The sequence below is a fragment of the Lithobates pipiens genome, unplaced genomic scaffold, assembly GCF_037356315.1.
Source record: "Lithobates pipiens isolate NorthernLeopardFrog02 unplaced genomic scaffold, aLitPip1_a1.2 Scaffold_28, whole genome shotgun sequence".
In the NCBI taxonomy this organism is placed as follows: domain Eukaryota; kingdom Metazoa; phylum Chordata; class Amphibia; order Anura; family Ranidae; genus Lithobates; species Lithobates pipiens.
In genome coordinates this window covers 209,932,564-209,950,480 of record NW_027507789.1, presented here as the reverse complement: position 1 = coordinate 209,950,480, position 17,917 = coordinate 209,932,564, and the positions used below count along the sequence as shown (strand labels likewise).

Here is a 17,917-nt window from a genome sequence, read left to right as displayed (position 1 = left end):
ACTACATGGGTCGTCTGCAACGTATGAAAACTGGATAGAGAAGTGATGACTATGGAGGTGAGTGTGTCACGGCGTGTCTGCTTTGGATCGCCCTGATCTGCCTGTATGTATGGAAACTGATCACTAGTTGCGGGTATTGATGATTTTTTTTTTTTTTTTGGTCCATGTAACATGCAAAGTGGTAAAAGTAGATTCAAGTCTGTCCCCCTATATCTCATTCTGACCTTGTACACTAGATCAGCCTTTCTCAACCTTTTCAACACAGAGGAACCCTTGAAATAGTTCTCCGGTCTCGGGGGAACCCCTGCTAAAAACTAGAAATCTACAACTCATGATACATTGATGTGATGGTCAGTGGGAAGAATGGTCCTTACACTTGTGGTCATTGGGAAGAATTACCTCCTTACAGATAGCTAAAAAGATCAATGGTGTTGGTGGGAACTTATCTGAGAGGCAGAAATTGCCCAATGCAAGGAAGGAACCCCTACAACCTCTGGAGGAACCCTAGGGTTCCACGGAACTCTGGTTGAGAATCGCAGCACTAGACTATTAACTTGTACACTAGGCGTTCCATACAGACAGATCCACTAGGATGGACATTTAGGCAGCAGTACATAGGATGAGTGTGTGCAGAGTCAAACAAGGAGAAATCACAGCTTCTGTTTTTCCAGGAAGATGTACGCCATCAGATCTCCCCCACCAGGAGGAAAATAAAAGTGCATTGTAGAATTGTATTTCAACCCCACACCATAGAGCAGTCTCTCAAAGGTGCACATTGCTGTGTCATCCGTGTACATGTCCCTGTTACACTTCTGGGATAGAGTGATCCATAGAGTTCTTCATGACACCAGATGACATTCTGCAAAAAAAAAGAACAGATAACAATTATCGATGTCGGGTCTTTCCCAATAAGCTATTTTAACCCCTCTTCCTGCTTTTGCTTACAAGACTTGCTAGAGGTGAGATGTGTGCAATATATAGTAACTTTAAAAAATAAATAAAAAAAATCACTAATTTTACCTGCTGTTTAGTAGATATCTATGACCTAAAGCGATTGTAAAGGCAGAAGGTGTTTTTTTTTTTTTTTTTTTTTTTTCTTAATGCATTCTGTGTACAGCAGCCCCCCTAATACCTGAGCGCCATCTCTATCCAGCGATGTGCATGAGGGCCTCGGCCGTCCGGAACTCTCCCTCCTGATTGGCTGAGACACAGCAGCGGCGCCATTGGCTTTCGCTGCTTCCAATCAGTCAGTTAGCCAATTGGGCAAGGGAGGGGGCAGGCTTGAACTGTGTCTTCATGGATGCATGAACACACAGAGCTGCAGCTTGGGTGCCCCCATAGAAAGCTGCGGGAGGCAATTGATGGAAGGAGGGGCCAGGTGCGCCGGCAAGGGACCCGAGAAGAGAAGGATCTAGACTGCTCTGTGCAAAACCATTACACAGGGCAGGTAAGTATAACATGTTTGTTTTTTAACAATTTTCACACAGCTACTTGCAGGAATGCTTCAGATGCAGCTGTAGAAATGTTGTACAATAAAACACTATTGCTGAGCTGCAGGGAGGAGCTTTGGCCCCAATGGCTGGGTGATCTTAAGCACTTGCCGGCTGGGCCATAGCTGAAAGACTGCTACAGTACAGTTGGGTTTTTCTGGGAGGGCGTCCCAGAATCTTGCTCACGCCCCCCCTGTAGCAGGTGTTTACCACGTGATCACTACGTCAAATGACGGAGCGACCACTTGTAAACAAACGGCATCCTGTCATGACGCCGGTTCCTCCCTCCCCCCCTCTCTGTACCGATCGGTACAGTGCGAGGAGAGAGATTGCAGCAGAGCTGTGGGCTGGATGTGTAGTGCCCACAGCACTGCTTTGTGACAACTCTACAATACTCTACCGTACTCTGCCCATACTGTGCAATACTCTGCAACACTGTGCAATACATTTTAACAGAAACAAAAAAAAAATTTATTTTATTTTTATCGCATTTTCAGTCTTTTTTGACTTGTAGCGCAAAAAAATAAAAAATCCAGAGGTGATTAAATACCACCAAAAGAAAGCTCTATTTGTGTGAAAAAAAAGGCAAAATATTTTATTTGGGTACAGTGTTGCATGACTGAGTGATTGTCATTCAAAGTGTTAGAGCACCGAAAGCTGAAAATTGGTCTGGTTAGGAAGGGGGTTTAAGTGCCCAGTGGTCAAGCAGTTAAAGGATAAGTTCTTAATTTTTTAGAAAAAAAAAAAAAAAAAAAAGATGAGCCTGTAAAGCATTGCACCAGGGATCAGAAGATTGCTGGTGCAATGCAGGTCTCCGCAGATCTGCCAGTGTATCTGCTTTGCTGTACACCCAAGTATATAAAATCTGACAGGAAGAGAGAATGAACTACTGGGACACACCACAGCACCCTGGTAGTTTAATGAGAACTACAAGCTGATGGCTGCAAAGGTTGCTGGGCCTTGTAGTTTTCCATTCACAGGACCCTGTGAATGAGTGAAGCGGCAGGAGCCACATGGGTTTTTTATTTTATTTTTAGTGAGAAGATCATGGATTGAGGCGGTGCGGGAGCCAGTCTGTTCGTAACACGTCCTGAATATGGGTGCAACATGTTACAAAAGGTGAATCTTTACTTTACTTTAAAGATGGATGCCCTCTCTGTATAGCAGAATGACAGACATGTGATCTTACCTTTTTATAATGTGCTCAAATATAATAGCGGGGATCACCGTCACTGTTACACTGCGGCCGCTCGATGCTAAAATGTCCACAATCTGACGATCCTATGGAAAGAAAACCACATGCTTTAACGCTTGAGCTGTTATCATCCAGGAACAATGTGGTGAACACCATTTAACACAAATTTTAACTTTGTGTCCTATTGGTTATGAATACACTATCTTGGATGTTGGTACTACCTCTATGTGTTATGACTACGGTTTTCCAGTATTTTATATAAAGTTATTTCAAATTCAAATTTCACTTTTCTGTCACATACCGTAAAGTAAGGCAGGGAAATTAAGTTATCACCATTTGTAATTTAATACTACAGTAAGTGTTGATGGAGGAAGAGGGCTGAGCCATGGGCACCATTTTTGGCTTGAGCACAACACTCGTTTTATGTGGCCTCTGGGTCCTGGCATTGGCTAGGGTTTCAAAGACCCTGAATGAGTGGGCCAAGCTGCTACACCAAGGGCTGACTACAGAGCAGGTCTTCCCCCCCACTTATGTTGAACTAGCAGAGCAACTAGTCCGGGGGCTCCAATACTTGGGCAACCCAGCCATAAACTCATTCAAGTGGTCTCTGCTATGGCTACTTCCTCAGTGGTCTTATGGTGTCTCCGCTGGCTTAAGTGCTGGTTGGCTGACCAGACTTCCAAGAAGGTACTTGCAGAAATGCCCTTCCCGAGTGTCCACCTATTCAGTACATTCTTGGATGCATCATTAAGAATGTCATGGGGAGTGCAAGAGCACCTTCCTCAGGCTCTGAAGCTTAAGGATTCTCGTTGCAAGGCAGGTCCTTCTTTTTCAGCTCACAAATGTTGTTGTTTTTTTTTTGTTTTGTTTTTCTTTTTGTGGTCAGAGCTCCTCCTCAAAGGACAAGGCCACGAAACCCTCTGCCTCCTTTGACCACAAACTACCTTGTCCCCTTTTTTTTTTTTTTTTTGTTTTTTTTAATTACATTTTTTTTTTTTGTGGATTGCTGACTTAGCCGCAGCGTCTGACAAACCTTTGTTTTTCAGATCAGGGCATCGTAGACCCAATTACGTCCTCAGAATGGTTCAAGGGATTTTATGCTAACCTTTTTGTGCCAAAGAAAGATGGGGTTTGGTCTTTTCTGGAAAACATATCTGAAATTCTTCTTGAAGGTGTGGAAGTTCTGCATGGAATTGGTGTACTTGGCCTTGATTGACATAAAGAACACTTTATCTTCATGTCCCCCATTTGTTGCTACCTTCAGAGGTTCCTCCATTTCACAGCCTGGCTTTGACTTTGCCAAAGTACTGGCCAGTGGGTTGACACTCCCGTGTTTATGGGGGTATGTGATCATGGGGTACCTAGACAACCTGCTCCTGCAATTTCAATCGGCTTGGGACTTGGAGTGCGACCTATCCATAACCATCTGGAGAATCGCGGGTGAGTCTTCAATGTGTGCAAGTTGGTCCTAATTTCCTCCTTGCATCTGGAATAGCAGGGGCTCTTGGTATTTTTTTTTTTTTTTTTTTTTACATAGAAACAGGCAAACAGCGCTCAATCAACAATGAAATAGTGTTAAATGGTATCCAGTCAGTGAGTATAAATTGAAGGATTTTCATTGTTACCTTCTAAGTTCCAGTACGACAACAGGGAATTGACTAATATTTTTCGAGAACTCAAGGAGCAGGTTGTATTGTGCGATCAGAGCGAACCCAGGGATTCCAAGTATTACACTAATTACCACTAATGGGCAAGGGGCCAACTGTGAGGCCACATAATAAGTTTGGAGGCAAGGGAGTGCCAATCCCCCCTGCAAAATGGGTAACTGTAACATATCGTTTGCTATCCTAATTGGGGTGGGTTGGTCCAGCATAAACAGGGATTTGCCCGAGTTTCCCTGGAAACCAGAAAAGTGTCCAAAGCGCAGAATAAGATTCAGTAGAATGGGGAGTGATGACTGGGGATCCGCCAAATATATCAGCATGTCGTCCGCATAGGACACCTTTTCTTCCAGGCCTCCAATCATCAGTCCCACCACCACCCCACAAGACCTGATCAGAGGCTCTATCGCCAGTGCAAATGGTACTGGTGACAGAGGGCACCCCTGTCATAGATTAGCAGGAGTAGCAGTTCTCTTATAGCTGTAGACTGGATACCATGGTGATTGATCCTGCCAAAAACCATGGAGGAAAAAGACACAAAATAATAGAAAAAGGAGGAACAGGTCAAAACAAGGGAAACAAGTAAAACATCCCAAGCCCTCCCAGCCTCTAACCCTTGGGGGCTTTGATCCCAAAAACAAAACCGTAGAGCATGGGGGACATGGTGTAATCCTGTAATTAACAAACCATGGTGAGTGGCGATAGTTTGCAAGTTGGGCTCTAGCTGTGCCTGCAGGGTAGATTATGGTAGGAGACCCGGGCCCTACAGGGTATGACACTTACCACAGTAGCATAATATCAAGTAAATTATTGCGATTGTTATCCAGGAGTAGTCATGTCAGGGCAGTGGATGGCAGCAGAAGGTAATGGTTCATCAGGTACTTGGATGAGTGGGCGAGCGTTCCCTGTGAATAACACAGCGAGGAGGGGATCTCCGTTGCTGGTGCCACTGATCAGGGGGTCCCAATGTATCCATCCAGTGGGCTGCTTCTTTACCTGTCATGGTGGGTGCACTACACAGGGTCTTCAGGGAATCTGTGCCCTGGACCTGTAGAGAACCTATCCAGTAAGATTATCGGGTACTCTGTATCCTGGAGATCACTGTATCCCACACTGACCGGCAGCATTACAGGCTTGTCCCTGCACTTGCTTGTGGGCTCCGGGTAGAGTCTCTCTAGGACTAATGGCTGTGGTGACCTATCTGGATGAAGCCCTTGGAGGCACTTGCCCCAAGTATGAGACTAAAGCTCATGAAAGAAAAGAGAACATGCATAACAGAGGATATTTGCTAAAAACTGAAGCTTAGCTGAGCGGGGTTATATCTAAAAATATATATGTATTTTTATTTGGGCCAGTGCCTATTTAATCTAAAGGTGGCAGCATAACCCGAGTAGTCCTGTGATGTGCACTTTAGGAAAACCCATTTCTGCTCCCTAAATGTTCCCACCATATGAGAGCTCGGCTTACCTTGAGTCCTACGACGTTCTGCCCATTGACCTCACACAGGTAGTGGTTGGTTAGCAGCCCATTTCTGGCAGCAGAGCTGTCCTTCACCAGTGATGAGATCTGTCCTTTCTTGACAATGAACCCGACTTGTCCTGCGCTGTCTTTCTGCAGCGTTATTGTGCGCTGGAATGGACTGTGAACAGAATACAGAAGTTGTACAATTTACATTTGTTTACTTCAAGTTCCCCTGCAGAGACCTCACTTATGAAGGAATTGGTGTTTTGCCTACTGCCCAATTCCCCTTGAAATTAAACCTTTACACAGAGGATGACATTGCTGAGCGTTTCTTTTGGAGCTAATTAATGCCTGTCTGCTATATCCACCCTAATGCTTCTATTCCTTCTGACTCCCTGGCAAATATGTAAATCAGTTCCGTCTGGTCCCTGACTTCACTTGCTGCATGCTTGCTTCAACTAAAATAATGAATCGAGAGAAAGCCAGGGAAATAACACACTGGGGAAAGGACAGCGGTAGTGGCAGCCTTCATATGTACGCTATAGCAATAATGTGAGCTACTATTATTATGCTGTCTATTGAAACATTTTAACTTTACTGTATATTATGTACACTTAAACTCCAATATAATTAACAAGAGAAAAAAGACCAAGGAAGTTTTACTCCATATAAAACCTATAATATGCACTTGAAGTGTTCACTTTTTTTTTTTTTTTTTTTTTTTTTTTTACATAAAAAAAAATAAAAAAATAAAAATGTAAAGGTGACCCAACCCCACTCCCGTGCTGTACTCACCACTGAGCTTGCCAAGCTGTTGGCACCTCCACAGATGCTCCAGCGGCCTGGGTATTCTAAACCCCCAACTCTTCTCCTTCTACTCTTTGCACTGCTTCTGAGACAGACCAGATCAATGCACGTTGACGACCAATCAGAATGGGTCTGGTCCTTCTTGGAACTACTGCACAGTGAAGAGGGAGACGAGTGGGGATTTCAAATCCCCGGAATGATGGAGCAGCTGTTGGGGGTACTGATCTGTGTTAATTTTGGCAGTCGATCAATTTTGATTTAGTCTTGGGACTAAAATGGCATTTTAGTTTTAGTCCCATTTTAGTCTTCTGCAATTATTTTTTAGTTGTAGTCGTATTTAGTCGATTAAATCGGCAGTACATTTTAGTCGACTAAAATTAATTTTAGTCATCTAAAATCTAATGGGTGTAGTTAAATTTGTAGTGCATAATTTACAATTTCCAAACTCATTATATACTGCTGGAGTGAAAAATATAATGTTATTGAGGTATGAACATGCACTACAGACCAGTGTTAATTTTGATGTCAAATTTTAATTTAGTTTTAGTCTTTTGACTAAAGTGCCATTTTTAGTTTTGGTCATCTCAATTTTTTTTTAGTCTACTAAAATGGTATTAAGTTAGTCGACAAAATTAACACTGGTACTGTCCTGGTTTAAACTTGCATTTTTTTTTTTTTTTTTTTTGCCTCCCTTAATTGACCTCCTTGATGCCCACATGTAACATGTATGGCAGCAAATTCCACACACGTGTCCACGAGTGGCAAAGATTTTTTTGCTTTCCCACTAATGGTTGGGAGCTGGCTACTGCTCGCTGTGACAGCCAATCACATGATTGCCCTAGTCCACGCCACCCCCCCCCCCCCCCCCTGCCCAAAAGCATAAAGTACCTGTTAAAGGGATGGTGGGGCTGGAGATAGGAAAGGGTTAAAGCACCTTAATAATAGCAATGCTTCTAGACTAAAGCCTTGTACACACGATCAGATTTTCGGCAGGGGATTGTGTGATGACAGACTGTTGCCTAAATCCGACCGTTAGTTCACTCCATCAGACACTTGTCCAACTTTCCGCCAACAAATGTTGGATGGCAGGCTAGTAAATTTTCGGTGGACAAAGGTCTGTTGTCAGATCTTTTTATCGTGTGTACACAAATCCGTCACACAGAAGTCCAAAGTACACGTACATGCTCGAAATTGCTGCTCACCAAACATGAAATTGGCAGAAGGTGCTTAAGTGCTGAAATTCCATGTAGTACGTCACTACGTTTGTGTTTGTTGGCCAATAATTTTGTTCCATGTGTATGCAACACAAGATACTGGCACATGTCCTTTGGACAAAAGTCTGACGCTCTGTTGGCCAACAATCTGATCGTGTGTACAAGGCTTTAGAATATATTTATCTATCTGTAAGAAGTATGTATACATCTCTCCACGAGGGGGCAGTGTACTAGTGTAATGTTGGCTAACTCTTGGCTCTTGTCTCTCTCTGCTTCAACATTACAGGCCCAGCGTATTTGGCAGATATCAGAGCTAGAAGTGCTACTCTGGAGACACACCTGATGACAGAATGATGTACGTCTGTGGTCTAATAAAGTGTTTATTGGCTAATAAAGTGGAATTTATGGTCTGTTTTACCATCCAGGAATGCTTTGTATTAATAAAAAATTGTGTAAATGCACAACTTGCAGCCTGTGCCTCCAGCTGTTGGGAAATACAAGTGTGTAAACTGCTGATTGTTTTATCTCTGAGTATAAGGGGCTGTCAGGTGATTGTGGGGGGGGGGGGGGGGGGGCTGCTCACATTCTATACAGGACCCTCACGGCCCCCAGGGGCCTCTCACATTGCAGTTATCTTTTGGGAACTCACCGGTCTCGTACAATCATGCTGATTCGGTCCTGTCCGGCCTTTTTCAGTGCTTTGTGTGCCTTGTCGGTGCTCCATCCGGCACAGTCTTGGTCATTGATTTGCAGAATCTGATCTCCAAACCGTAAACCGACCAGAGAGGATGGAGAGTTAGCCTGAACCAGCTGGACAAATATTCCCTGGAAACATACGACAAACAATTCTTCAGTATCTCTGCTGCCCAAACTGGACTTTGCAATCACCCAAAGGTCTTCATCTAATTCAAATCCCCCCCCCCCCCCCCCCCCCCCCCGTGCTCTCTGCATCTGAGTTCCCACGTTCTGGAGTAAAGTGCCTAAATGCTGGGTTCACACTACTGCAAATTGGATGCGGGATCCCTGCGTTCAATTTGCAATTAGCAGGAGATTTTGATCAGCTCTCTGTGGAGCCAGTTCACATATCCTTGCAGTGGGTCTGGTGCGTTTTGCGATCCGTTTCAGCCCAAAATTTGGGCTGGAATCAAACCTGAACCAGCACACACCGGACCCCTGCTGTGAGACGGATGTAGCTCATTTGTGAACTGAGTCTAAGACCGGAGCTGACAGAATCGGAATCATGGAGAGCCAGTCGGCTTCTTTAATTTACAAAGCTGAAGATAGAAGCTGATAGAATATGGAGCAACTGTGCAGAATATCCAGTTTGCACCAGTTATGTTTTTTTAATCTCCCCCTTTAGTATTCCTCATACAAAAAAAAAAATACCTCATCCAATTAACTGGCTTGATATGTTACAGACAAAGCAGTGGAATAGTGGAGGCTTGCAAATTTCTTTTCTCCAACCACAGGTTGCAGGGAAGAAACTCGCATGATTCTCCCATCAACAGACAGTATGGTCAGGGGAATCCCTCTTGCCAGGCCACTGTCTTCTCCTGGTCAGGCGGTGGGCGGGACAAGCAAGCAGACCCAGGCTGGTTGCACCCAAGTTGATTGATTTGATCAACTTGGTACATTCAGCCTGCCCATTAATGGTTCAGCCAAGATTTGAACCATGTATATCCGATCCCCCCCCCCCCCCCCAAAAAAGCAGCTCTCCTCGTGTGCTTACCTTGTCAATCGCTCGTAATCTCAGGCCCACCTTCCCTTTCTCGTCTTTGCATAAGATCAGCTCCCGCATTCCATGTTTTATTTCGGCACGTCTCAGACCAACGTCGTTACCAGTGACGGGGGCAATCAACCCGCCTGAGATGGTGTGGGGGACCGCCACTTCCTGCACAGAAAACAGACCTAAATGTCAGTGGAAGCCTCAATAGACTTACTTAAACTGGAGGTGATTTGCGCAACATTTTCTATCAGACAAAAGGCATAAAAATAAACTTGTTTTCTGCGAGTCTGAAAAAAGTCAGATGTGTGGAGGATTTTGGTGTGTACAAGGGGATAATCTAAACTTTTTTTTTTTTTTTTTTGGTGTGCCCCCATTAGGGAGAGTCACTTGATTTTGCCCTGTATGTTGGATGGAGTTTGGAATGATCAGACCTTCTGTTGAGTTTTTTTATTGCAGTGTGTCTCCCCCCCCCCCCCCCTCTCCTCCAAATGAGGTGATTTCTTCTTTTTAGCCTGATACACCTCGTCACATAAAGGAAGGGGATACCCAGATCTTTACACTTGTCACCCCCACAAGAGTTGAGGGCACCTGTTCCAGTGCCAACGAAGAGAGGATTTCCCCTCACCTCATAGATTTTTCTCTCACTTCCTGTTGTCTTCAGTGCTGTGAAATTTCCCCATTACTTCCTGTTATGGCTTTAGGACAGGAAGTGATGAGAAATCTCACCAATGGCATACAGGCCAGGTTTTATCACATTCCTACTCTCTCCAAAACCCTCACTTAAAAAGAAAAACGTGTGTAGGTTGCCCATGAAGATGCCAGCTTCCTGCCTGTCACATTGATTTCACACTGACCCCAGGACAAGTCTGCAGATCACAATTTCTGACTTCTTTTGACAATCTCCTTGCTCCACTTGTCTGTGGTCAGAGAATCCCAGGATCCGAGAATCTCCATAAGGAAGTTGGCAGTAGGGATGAACTTCTGTCTTTTAGCTACAAAAGTTTGGTCCCTACTTTCAAAATATTTTATTTTCAAGATGTATAGAATACAATTCGATACATTTAATAATTGTTTAAAAGATTAACGTTTTGTTTCTTAATATCATTTCTCAGAAACGTAGTAATGGGCCAATCTGCCTTTAATAAATGTTAGAGCATTAGCAGATTAGAACAGCACCCCCCAGTGGGCGGGTGAATTCATAAAGTGGGTGTGTTCTGTATAAGGAATAGGAGAATCTCCATACATGTATGGGGCTCCCAACCTAATAGATTTACTGAACCAGAACCTTGAGTGGGTAGGCATTTTTCTTCCTGCACCCCATATTTGTCATTGGGATACTAAAGAAGTAGTTACTGGTAAGCTGATCCTAGTTGGAGCTTATTGAGCCTGTGCAACCAATCACCAGCACCGACATTAAAAGAAGGGGTGCGTATCACATATTCCCCTTTTACCTATAGAACCCGGTATTATCTACATTCCCAGGGGTGAATTCAGAGGCAGGGGAATTAAGAGAAGGTAAGTGCAATGTGCAGCAAAGGCAATACTGAGCATAGCCCTCTCATTATTGCCAATAGAACGATGTACACTTTTTTTTTTTTTTTTTGCCCCTAAATAAGATTTTGACATAGCCTGCCCAATTTAAAGTATAACTAAAGGCAAAACTTTTTTTTTTTCTTCTTCTTTTTAGTTTTGGACAGAGTGGAGAGGGATTAGAATCACTGTCAGGTTCCCCCATTAGGGAGAATCACCCCCTCTATTTGTCCTGTTTACCATTATCCCTAAGGGGGAAAGTAAAAGAAAATCATAAATTTTGGGTTGTCCCCAAAAATGTAATAGAGGGGAAATCATTTGATGGGGACACTAGTTCTGGTGAAGGGAGGGGATAGGGGTTGCAAGAGATTCCCTTAATTTGCAGGGATTTCCTCTCACTTCCTGTTTAGGCTATAGGACAGGAAGTGAAGGTGAATCTCCCCAATGGGACACAAATCCTCCCCACTCTATCCATATTGAAAAAAAAAAAGTTTTGCCTATAGTTCTACTTTAACTCTGTTCCTAAGATCAGTCAATCCTAGTCACCATCCAGGCTCCTGTGGAGGAACAAACGCAGGGAGTCCTCTTCTGTGTTCTACAAGTCCCAGCATTCAATGCACCAGAGGAAACGCTCTACCTCTGTTCACCTAGCCAATTGATGGATATGCCGAGGTGATTTGGTAGCATTCACGTGCTCAATATTCCACCTCCGTAGTGCTGTAATGAAGAGCGATCCGTCTCTCTCTCTCTGAAACTGCACACTTAAGCCTCGTACACACGATCGGATTTTCGGCAGGGAATTGTGTGATGACAGACTGCCTAAAATCCAACTGTTCATACGCTCCATCAGACAATTGTTGTCCAACTTTCTGCCAACAAATGTTAGGTGTCAGGCTAGTAAATTTTCGGCGGACAACAGTTTGTTGTCAGATTTTTCCTATGTGCACACAAGTACGCCACACAAAAGTACAAACACGCATGCTCAGAATCAGTGCTCACTGAACACGACATTAGCAGAAGGTGCCAAAAGGGTGGCGCTCAAGAGCTGAAGTTCCTTGTGGTATATTGCTACCTTTTATGTTTGTTGGCCGACAATTGTGTATCGTTTGTATGCAAGACAAGATCCCGACAAACGCCCTTCGGACAAAAATCTGACGCTTTGCCAACAATCCCGATTGCGTGTATGAGGCTTTAGGTGAAGGTGACAATACCCAGTAAACAAGCAGCATTTCACTAATGCTTGCGTTTCAACCAATCAGCTGCCTTCTGTTTTTCCCGCCCACCTATTAGCAGATTAATCGAAACGCAAACATCAATAAATTCTTGCTTGATTACTGGGTATTGTCAGCTCCACCTGAATATATTATAATAGAGACGGGTATATCACTCTTCTTTTCAGCATGGCTGAGGCCGATTGCTGATAAATCTCTTCAGCATGTCTATTGATTGGTTAACTGATGCCTGTGATGAGCAGAGTTCCCACAGGTGCACTCAATGCTGGGACTTGTAGAACAAGATAAGTACTTCCTGTTCCTCCACAGGCACCCAAATGGTCACTTAGTAGTGACGTCAGCGGACACTTTTTTGCTCATTTTAGTAATAGAGTTAAGCAGACTATTGCAAAATCTTACTTTTACTTAATGTAAAAAAGCATTTATGTTGTTTTTTTTTCTTTTTAAGTGAGCTATTACAATATTTATTTTTTAAAACAAAGGTGGAATGCTCCTTTAAAGTGAATCTATTTCTGAACCCTTCATGGACAAACCATTGCCTCTATTTTAAATGCTGAACATGCTCAAAATATAAGAGCTGTTAGACCCCCATACACACTATTAGATTTTCTGCAGATTTTTGTCTTCAGATTTACCAAAACCATACAATATGAGGTCAAACCTTAAGAGTTTCAATGTGTATGCAATCAGGCCGGCCCTTGTATTACATGGTTTTGGTGAATCTGATGATAGAAAATCTGATAGTGTGTATGGGGGTCTAGTGTGCATGTTCAGAATTTAAAATAGAGGCAATGCTTTGTCCATGAAGGGTTCAGAAATAGATTCACTTTAAAGGAGCATTCAACCTTTGTTTTAAAAAAAAAATATTGTCATATCACACTTAAATAATAATAATAATAAAAAAAAAGCCTCATACATACGGTACGATTGTGGGAAGGGGATATTGTTCGTATGCTCCTTTAGACAATTGTTTGCCAACAAGATGTTGGCTGACAGGCTAGTAAATTTTCGGTGGACAATGGCTCCACGTCTGATTTTTGTATGGTCAGTACATAAGTCTGTCACACAAAAGTCAAATGTACAGACACGCATCTCAGAATCAATGCTCACCAAACATGAAATTAGCAGAAGGGGCCCAAAGGGTGGCGCTCAAGAGCTGAAATTGCACGTAGTATGTCACTATGGGCGGCACAGTGGTGTAGTGGTTAGCCCTCTTACCTAGCAGTAAGAAGGGTCGCTGGTTCAAATCCCAACCACCACAACACTACCTGCCTGGAGTTTGCATGTTCTCCTTGTGCCTGCGTGGGTTTCCTCCGGGCACTCCGGTTTCCTCCCACAATCCAAAGACATGCAGGTAGGTTAATTGGCTACTGTCCAAAATTGGCCCTAGAATATGAATGGGGACCTTGGATTGTGGGCCCCTTGAGGGTAGGGACCGATGTTAGTGTGCAATGTACAGGGATAGGGACAATTATAGACACTCACTCAGGTTCAACTGGTGTCTTTATTCAACCTTACTAACTATGTAACTACGTTTGTATTGTCCGTACCTTTAGCATGCAAGACAAGATCCTGACACACGCCCTTTTGACAAAAATCAGACACTCGGTTGGCCAACAATCGACCGGTGTATACGAGGCTTTAAGCTTGATTCACACTTATGGCATTTTTATTGCTTTTTGCATTTTGCACTACAGAACGTGTTCCATAGGAAACCATGTTAAATGGACTGTAGTTCAAATGTGCAAAAAGCACTAAAAATGCAAGATTTGAACTGCAGTCCATTTAACATGGTTTCCCATGGGACACGTTCTGTAATACAAATCTGCAAAATGATGAATCAGGCCTTAGTGCTGAGCTGCTGCCCTATATTCCAATCCCTTCAGCACCAAATCTGTGCTATAGTAGGAAAACAACCGATAAATGTAACAGGATGGGTGGTGGTGGCTCAGCCTGCTTCCCAATGAGACATGCGCTACTAATGATATTGCAATCTTCATAGTCTTGGGTAGCTGGGCCAATGAGAGGAGACATGCTTTGTTCAATCACAGGGCTCTGCCTCAGAAGAATCTGATTTCTTCTACATGTGTGATATAAACACAACCAACTCTCAGCGTTCGAGATGGCCTAGTGGGTTAGTAGACTGACAATGTTTTCTTTGGTATCATGGGTTTGAATCCCACTGGCATAAACTTCAGTTTGTGGCTGAGAATGAATGAACGTCATCAGCCAGCACCACACATTATATATTAGGAGTCGCTCATCAATTTTTATTTACTAAGTCTTGATATTTAATGAGGTGGCTGACGAACCCAGTGAGTGAGTTTGTAGTCAGAGATTGCATAGCATACTAGCTCATTATGTAATACTCACCTGAGATCGAACCCCCCCCCCCCTCCACTGTGGTGCCCGTACACAGCACCGTCTGGCGACATCACTCCCGGGGTTACTTTACTGAATCTTCATTTACCAAATCTTGGTATTTAAGGAGGCCGGCTGCTAAGCCTGAGCTGTGCTATGGTGTAGGGGTTTAGTAGCCAGCTTCATAGAGGCTTTATTTTGGAGCTGCAGGTTCAAATCCTGAGTCTTCTATTTCAATTTGTGTTTAATTTACTCCTGAAATAGTGGAAAGAACACAGAAAGCACTGAGCAGAGGCGAGTAGCTCAGAGGATAAGAGCGTTGACCCAGGGCGCCGTAGACCCGAGTTCAAGCACTGCAGACCCCTGAAGGGCAAATACCTGAGAGTGCAGCAGACCCCGAGCTCAAATCCCTGAGTGAAAGTCTGGAGGCCATGGACAACCCACCAGTCTGCTCCAGTCCCAGGTCCCCACAGGCCTGTAACATGTGTGGGCATCACATTAGGTTGTGGGCACCCCTCCTCTTCGGTCCACAGTCTGTGACATCACTGCAACATATATAATTAGAATGGGCTGTCTTACCAGGATGGCCCATTCCAAAAGCAGGGACTTAGGTTTTTTTTTTTTTTTTTTTTTTATATTGCCTCACCCCAGGTACTACATTGCACCTGAACCACCTGCTGGGGGACAAGGTAGTGAGTCTGAAACATTTCTCACTACCCTGCTCCACCAGCAGGGGGTTCAGGTACCATGCAGTACCCAGGACTGAGAAGAGACAGGCTGACTCAGGGATTTGAACTCAGGTCTCCAGCAGACCAATCACAGCTCTTACCCACTGAGCTATCACTGCTTCACACCAACCCAGGTACTCATCCTCCTATTTCTAGACTACACCCAATAAATCTAATCAGAACCCTAAGGCTCACTATCCAAAATAGAAGAAAAATATTCTAAGTGCCACCTGGCAAAAGAAAGAATAAAAAAAAAAAAGTATAAGTCCCACCGAGTGAAATATATTATTTTAGGTGGAACATTTTTTTTCTCCGAGCTTCATTAGTTAAAATAGATGAAAAAAAAAAAAAAGTATAATAGAGGGAAAATATTTTAAATCCCAACTGCAAAAAAAAGATGAAAAATATTATAAGTCGCACTTTTGGATGGAACTGTCTCCAGCAGGGCAAATCACTCCATGAAGTTGTTATATTTATATCACAGGAAGTCTCCTATTTCAGCTTTTGAAGTAGGGAAGGCAAGTTATAGAATGGAATTCTCAGAGGATAATGCACAGCTGGTTATCAGCCAGCAGAGTGCGCTGTTGTACCATCATCATAGACACACCACCCAGTGTACTATTTATTCTCCTGGCACAAAGTATTGTGACATTAATGATCCTTCTTTTTTTTTGGGCAGAGGAGGGAGGAGAGTCTGCTGCCCACAAAGTTCTACAAAGAAAGAATATTTTAAAAAACGCACTGGAGGGAATACACAGCCGGACTTTCTGACCTTCTTTCTGCATATGCTGTTTATCTGGCTGCCTCTGGTAGGTTCCGGATCCAGAAGAAGCATGTAGGTTAGAAAGTCAGCCTAAAATCAGAACCTAACCTGAACCAGACAACATTGGACCAAAAGGCGCAGCTTATTTCCCTTCCTGATCCTAGATTTCACAGAGCTCCCCACACACAGGTGGGCTTGCTTTCTGAAACCTGCGCTTTGTATCCTTCTCTTCCTTAAGCTACTTTTATTCCCAAATGAGGTTCAAATCTCTAAAGCAAGTGACCAAATCTGCACCAGCAGCATGATAAATGGGGACTTCTGTATATGAGAGCCCAGAAAGGAGTCTGTAGTAGGAGGCTTACCGGGGCAGCCTGTTCAAAAAGCGGGACTTACAGTTTTTCTCGGCTCACCCTATATATATATATTTTTTTTTTTTTGGTTGAACTGGATGGACTTGTGTCTTTTTTCAACCTGACTAACTATGTAACCCTATAGATATATATATATATATATATATATATATATATATATATATATACACACACACACACACACATATATATATTATATACACACACATATATATATATATATATATATATTATATATATACACACACACACATATATATATATATATATATATATATATACACACACACACACACACACACACACACACACACACACACACACATATATATATATATATATATATATATATATATATACACACACACACATATATATATATATATATATATATATATATACACATAGCCCCACAGTACAGTACCTGAACCTCCTGCTGGTGAGACAGGGTAGTGAGTTTGAAACATTTCTCACCATCCTGCTCCACCAGCAGGGGGCAGGCACTGCACGCACCTGATTGGAAAGGCGGCTTGCCCTCAGAGGGATTTGAACTCAAACCTCCAGCAGGCCAACCAGAGGCTCTTAAAGCGGTTGTAAACCCACTTTGAAAAAAAAAAAAAAAAACTAACACCTGCAAGACAAAGGCATAATGAGCTAGTATTCATAGCATACTAGCTCATTATGTAATACTCACCTGAGATCGAACCCCCCCACTGTGGTGCCCGTACACAGCACCGTTCGGCGACACCACTCCCGGGGGTTACTTTGGGGTATCGCGGCTCCATCGCTGTGATTGGCCAGATCCGCAATGACGTCACTCCTGCGCATGTGCACGGGAGCCGCCAGTAACGGCACATTCACTAAAGCAAACGGCACGTACATGCCATTGCTTCAGTGCACATGTGCCCGATGACGTCGGGACATGCAAATACAGGGGATATCTCCTAAACCACGCAGGTTTAAGAAATATCCTGGGTAGCTACAGGTAAGCCTTATTATAGGCTTACCTGTAGCAAAAAGTGGTCTGTAAGGGTTTACAACCACTTTATCCTCAAAGCTACCACCTCTTCACAGCTGCTAGAGTGCTTGTTCTCCTACTTCAAAAGTACAAATACCCGACAACATTGAAAAAAAAAAAAGCATAGCTTGGGGCTTAGCTGTCTGCAGGCAGTTGAGTCCTAAACGACCAGGCAGCTTACAGACAGCCACACCTTCATGTATCATTAAAATAGATGCAATCTATAAAATGTAGACTCTATCATCTCAGCCATACTCACATTTCCTCCAGATGGCACCAGTGAGAGATTAAGCTGCAGCTCCTCATCAGTCAGTGACAGCCCCATGTAATTGTTCAGTTCCATCAGATTGGGGTATAAAC

At 43.3% G+C, this 17,917-nt stretch overlaps 1 protein-coding gene across 1 annotated transcript in view; it reads right to left on the bottom strand.

Moving 5' to 3' along the window:
- Positions 1-17,917, bottom strand: part of SDCBP2 (syndecan binding protein 2) — a 42,058-nt gene that overhangs the window by 362 nt on the left and 23,779 nt on the right. Inside the window, exons 4-9 of the mRNA XM_077460432.1 lie at positions 17,817-17,917; positions 9,558-9,719; positions 8,478-8,653; positions 5,814-5,985; positions 2,680-2,771; positions 1-859 (exon numbers count right to left, since the gene is read on the bottom strand). The exon at positions 1-859 is cut by the window's left edge and continues 362 nt beyond it. Coding sequence (XP_077316558.1) covers positions 805-859; positions 2,680-2,771; positions 5,814-5,985; positions 8,478-8,653; positions 9,558-9,719; positions 17,817-17,917 — 758 coding nt within the window. The 3' untranslated portion in view covers positions 1-804. The remainder of the gene's footprint in view (positions 860-2,679; positions 2,772-5,813; positions 5,986-8,477; positions 8,654-9,557; positions 9,720-17,816) is intronic.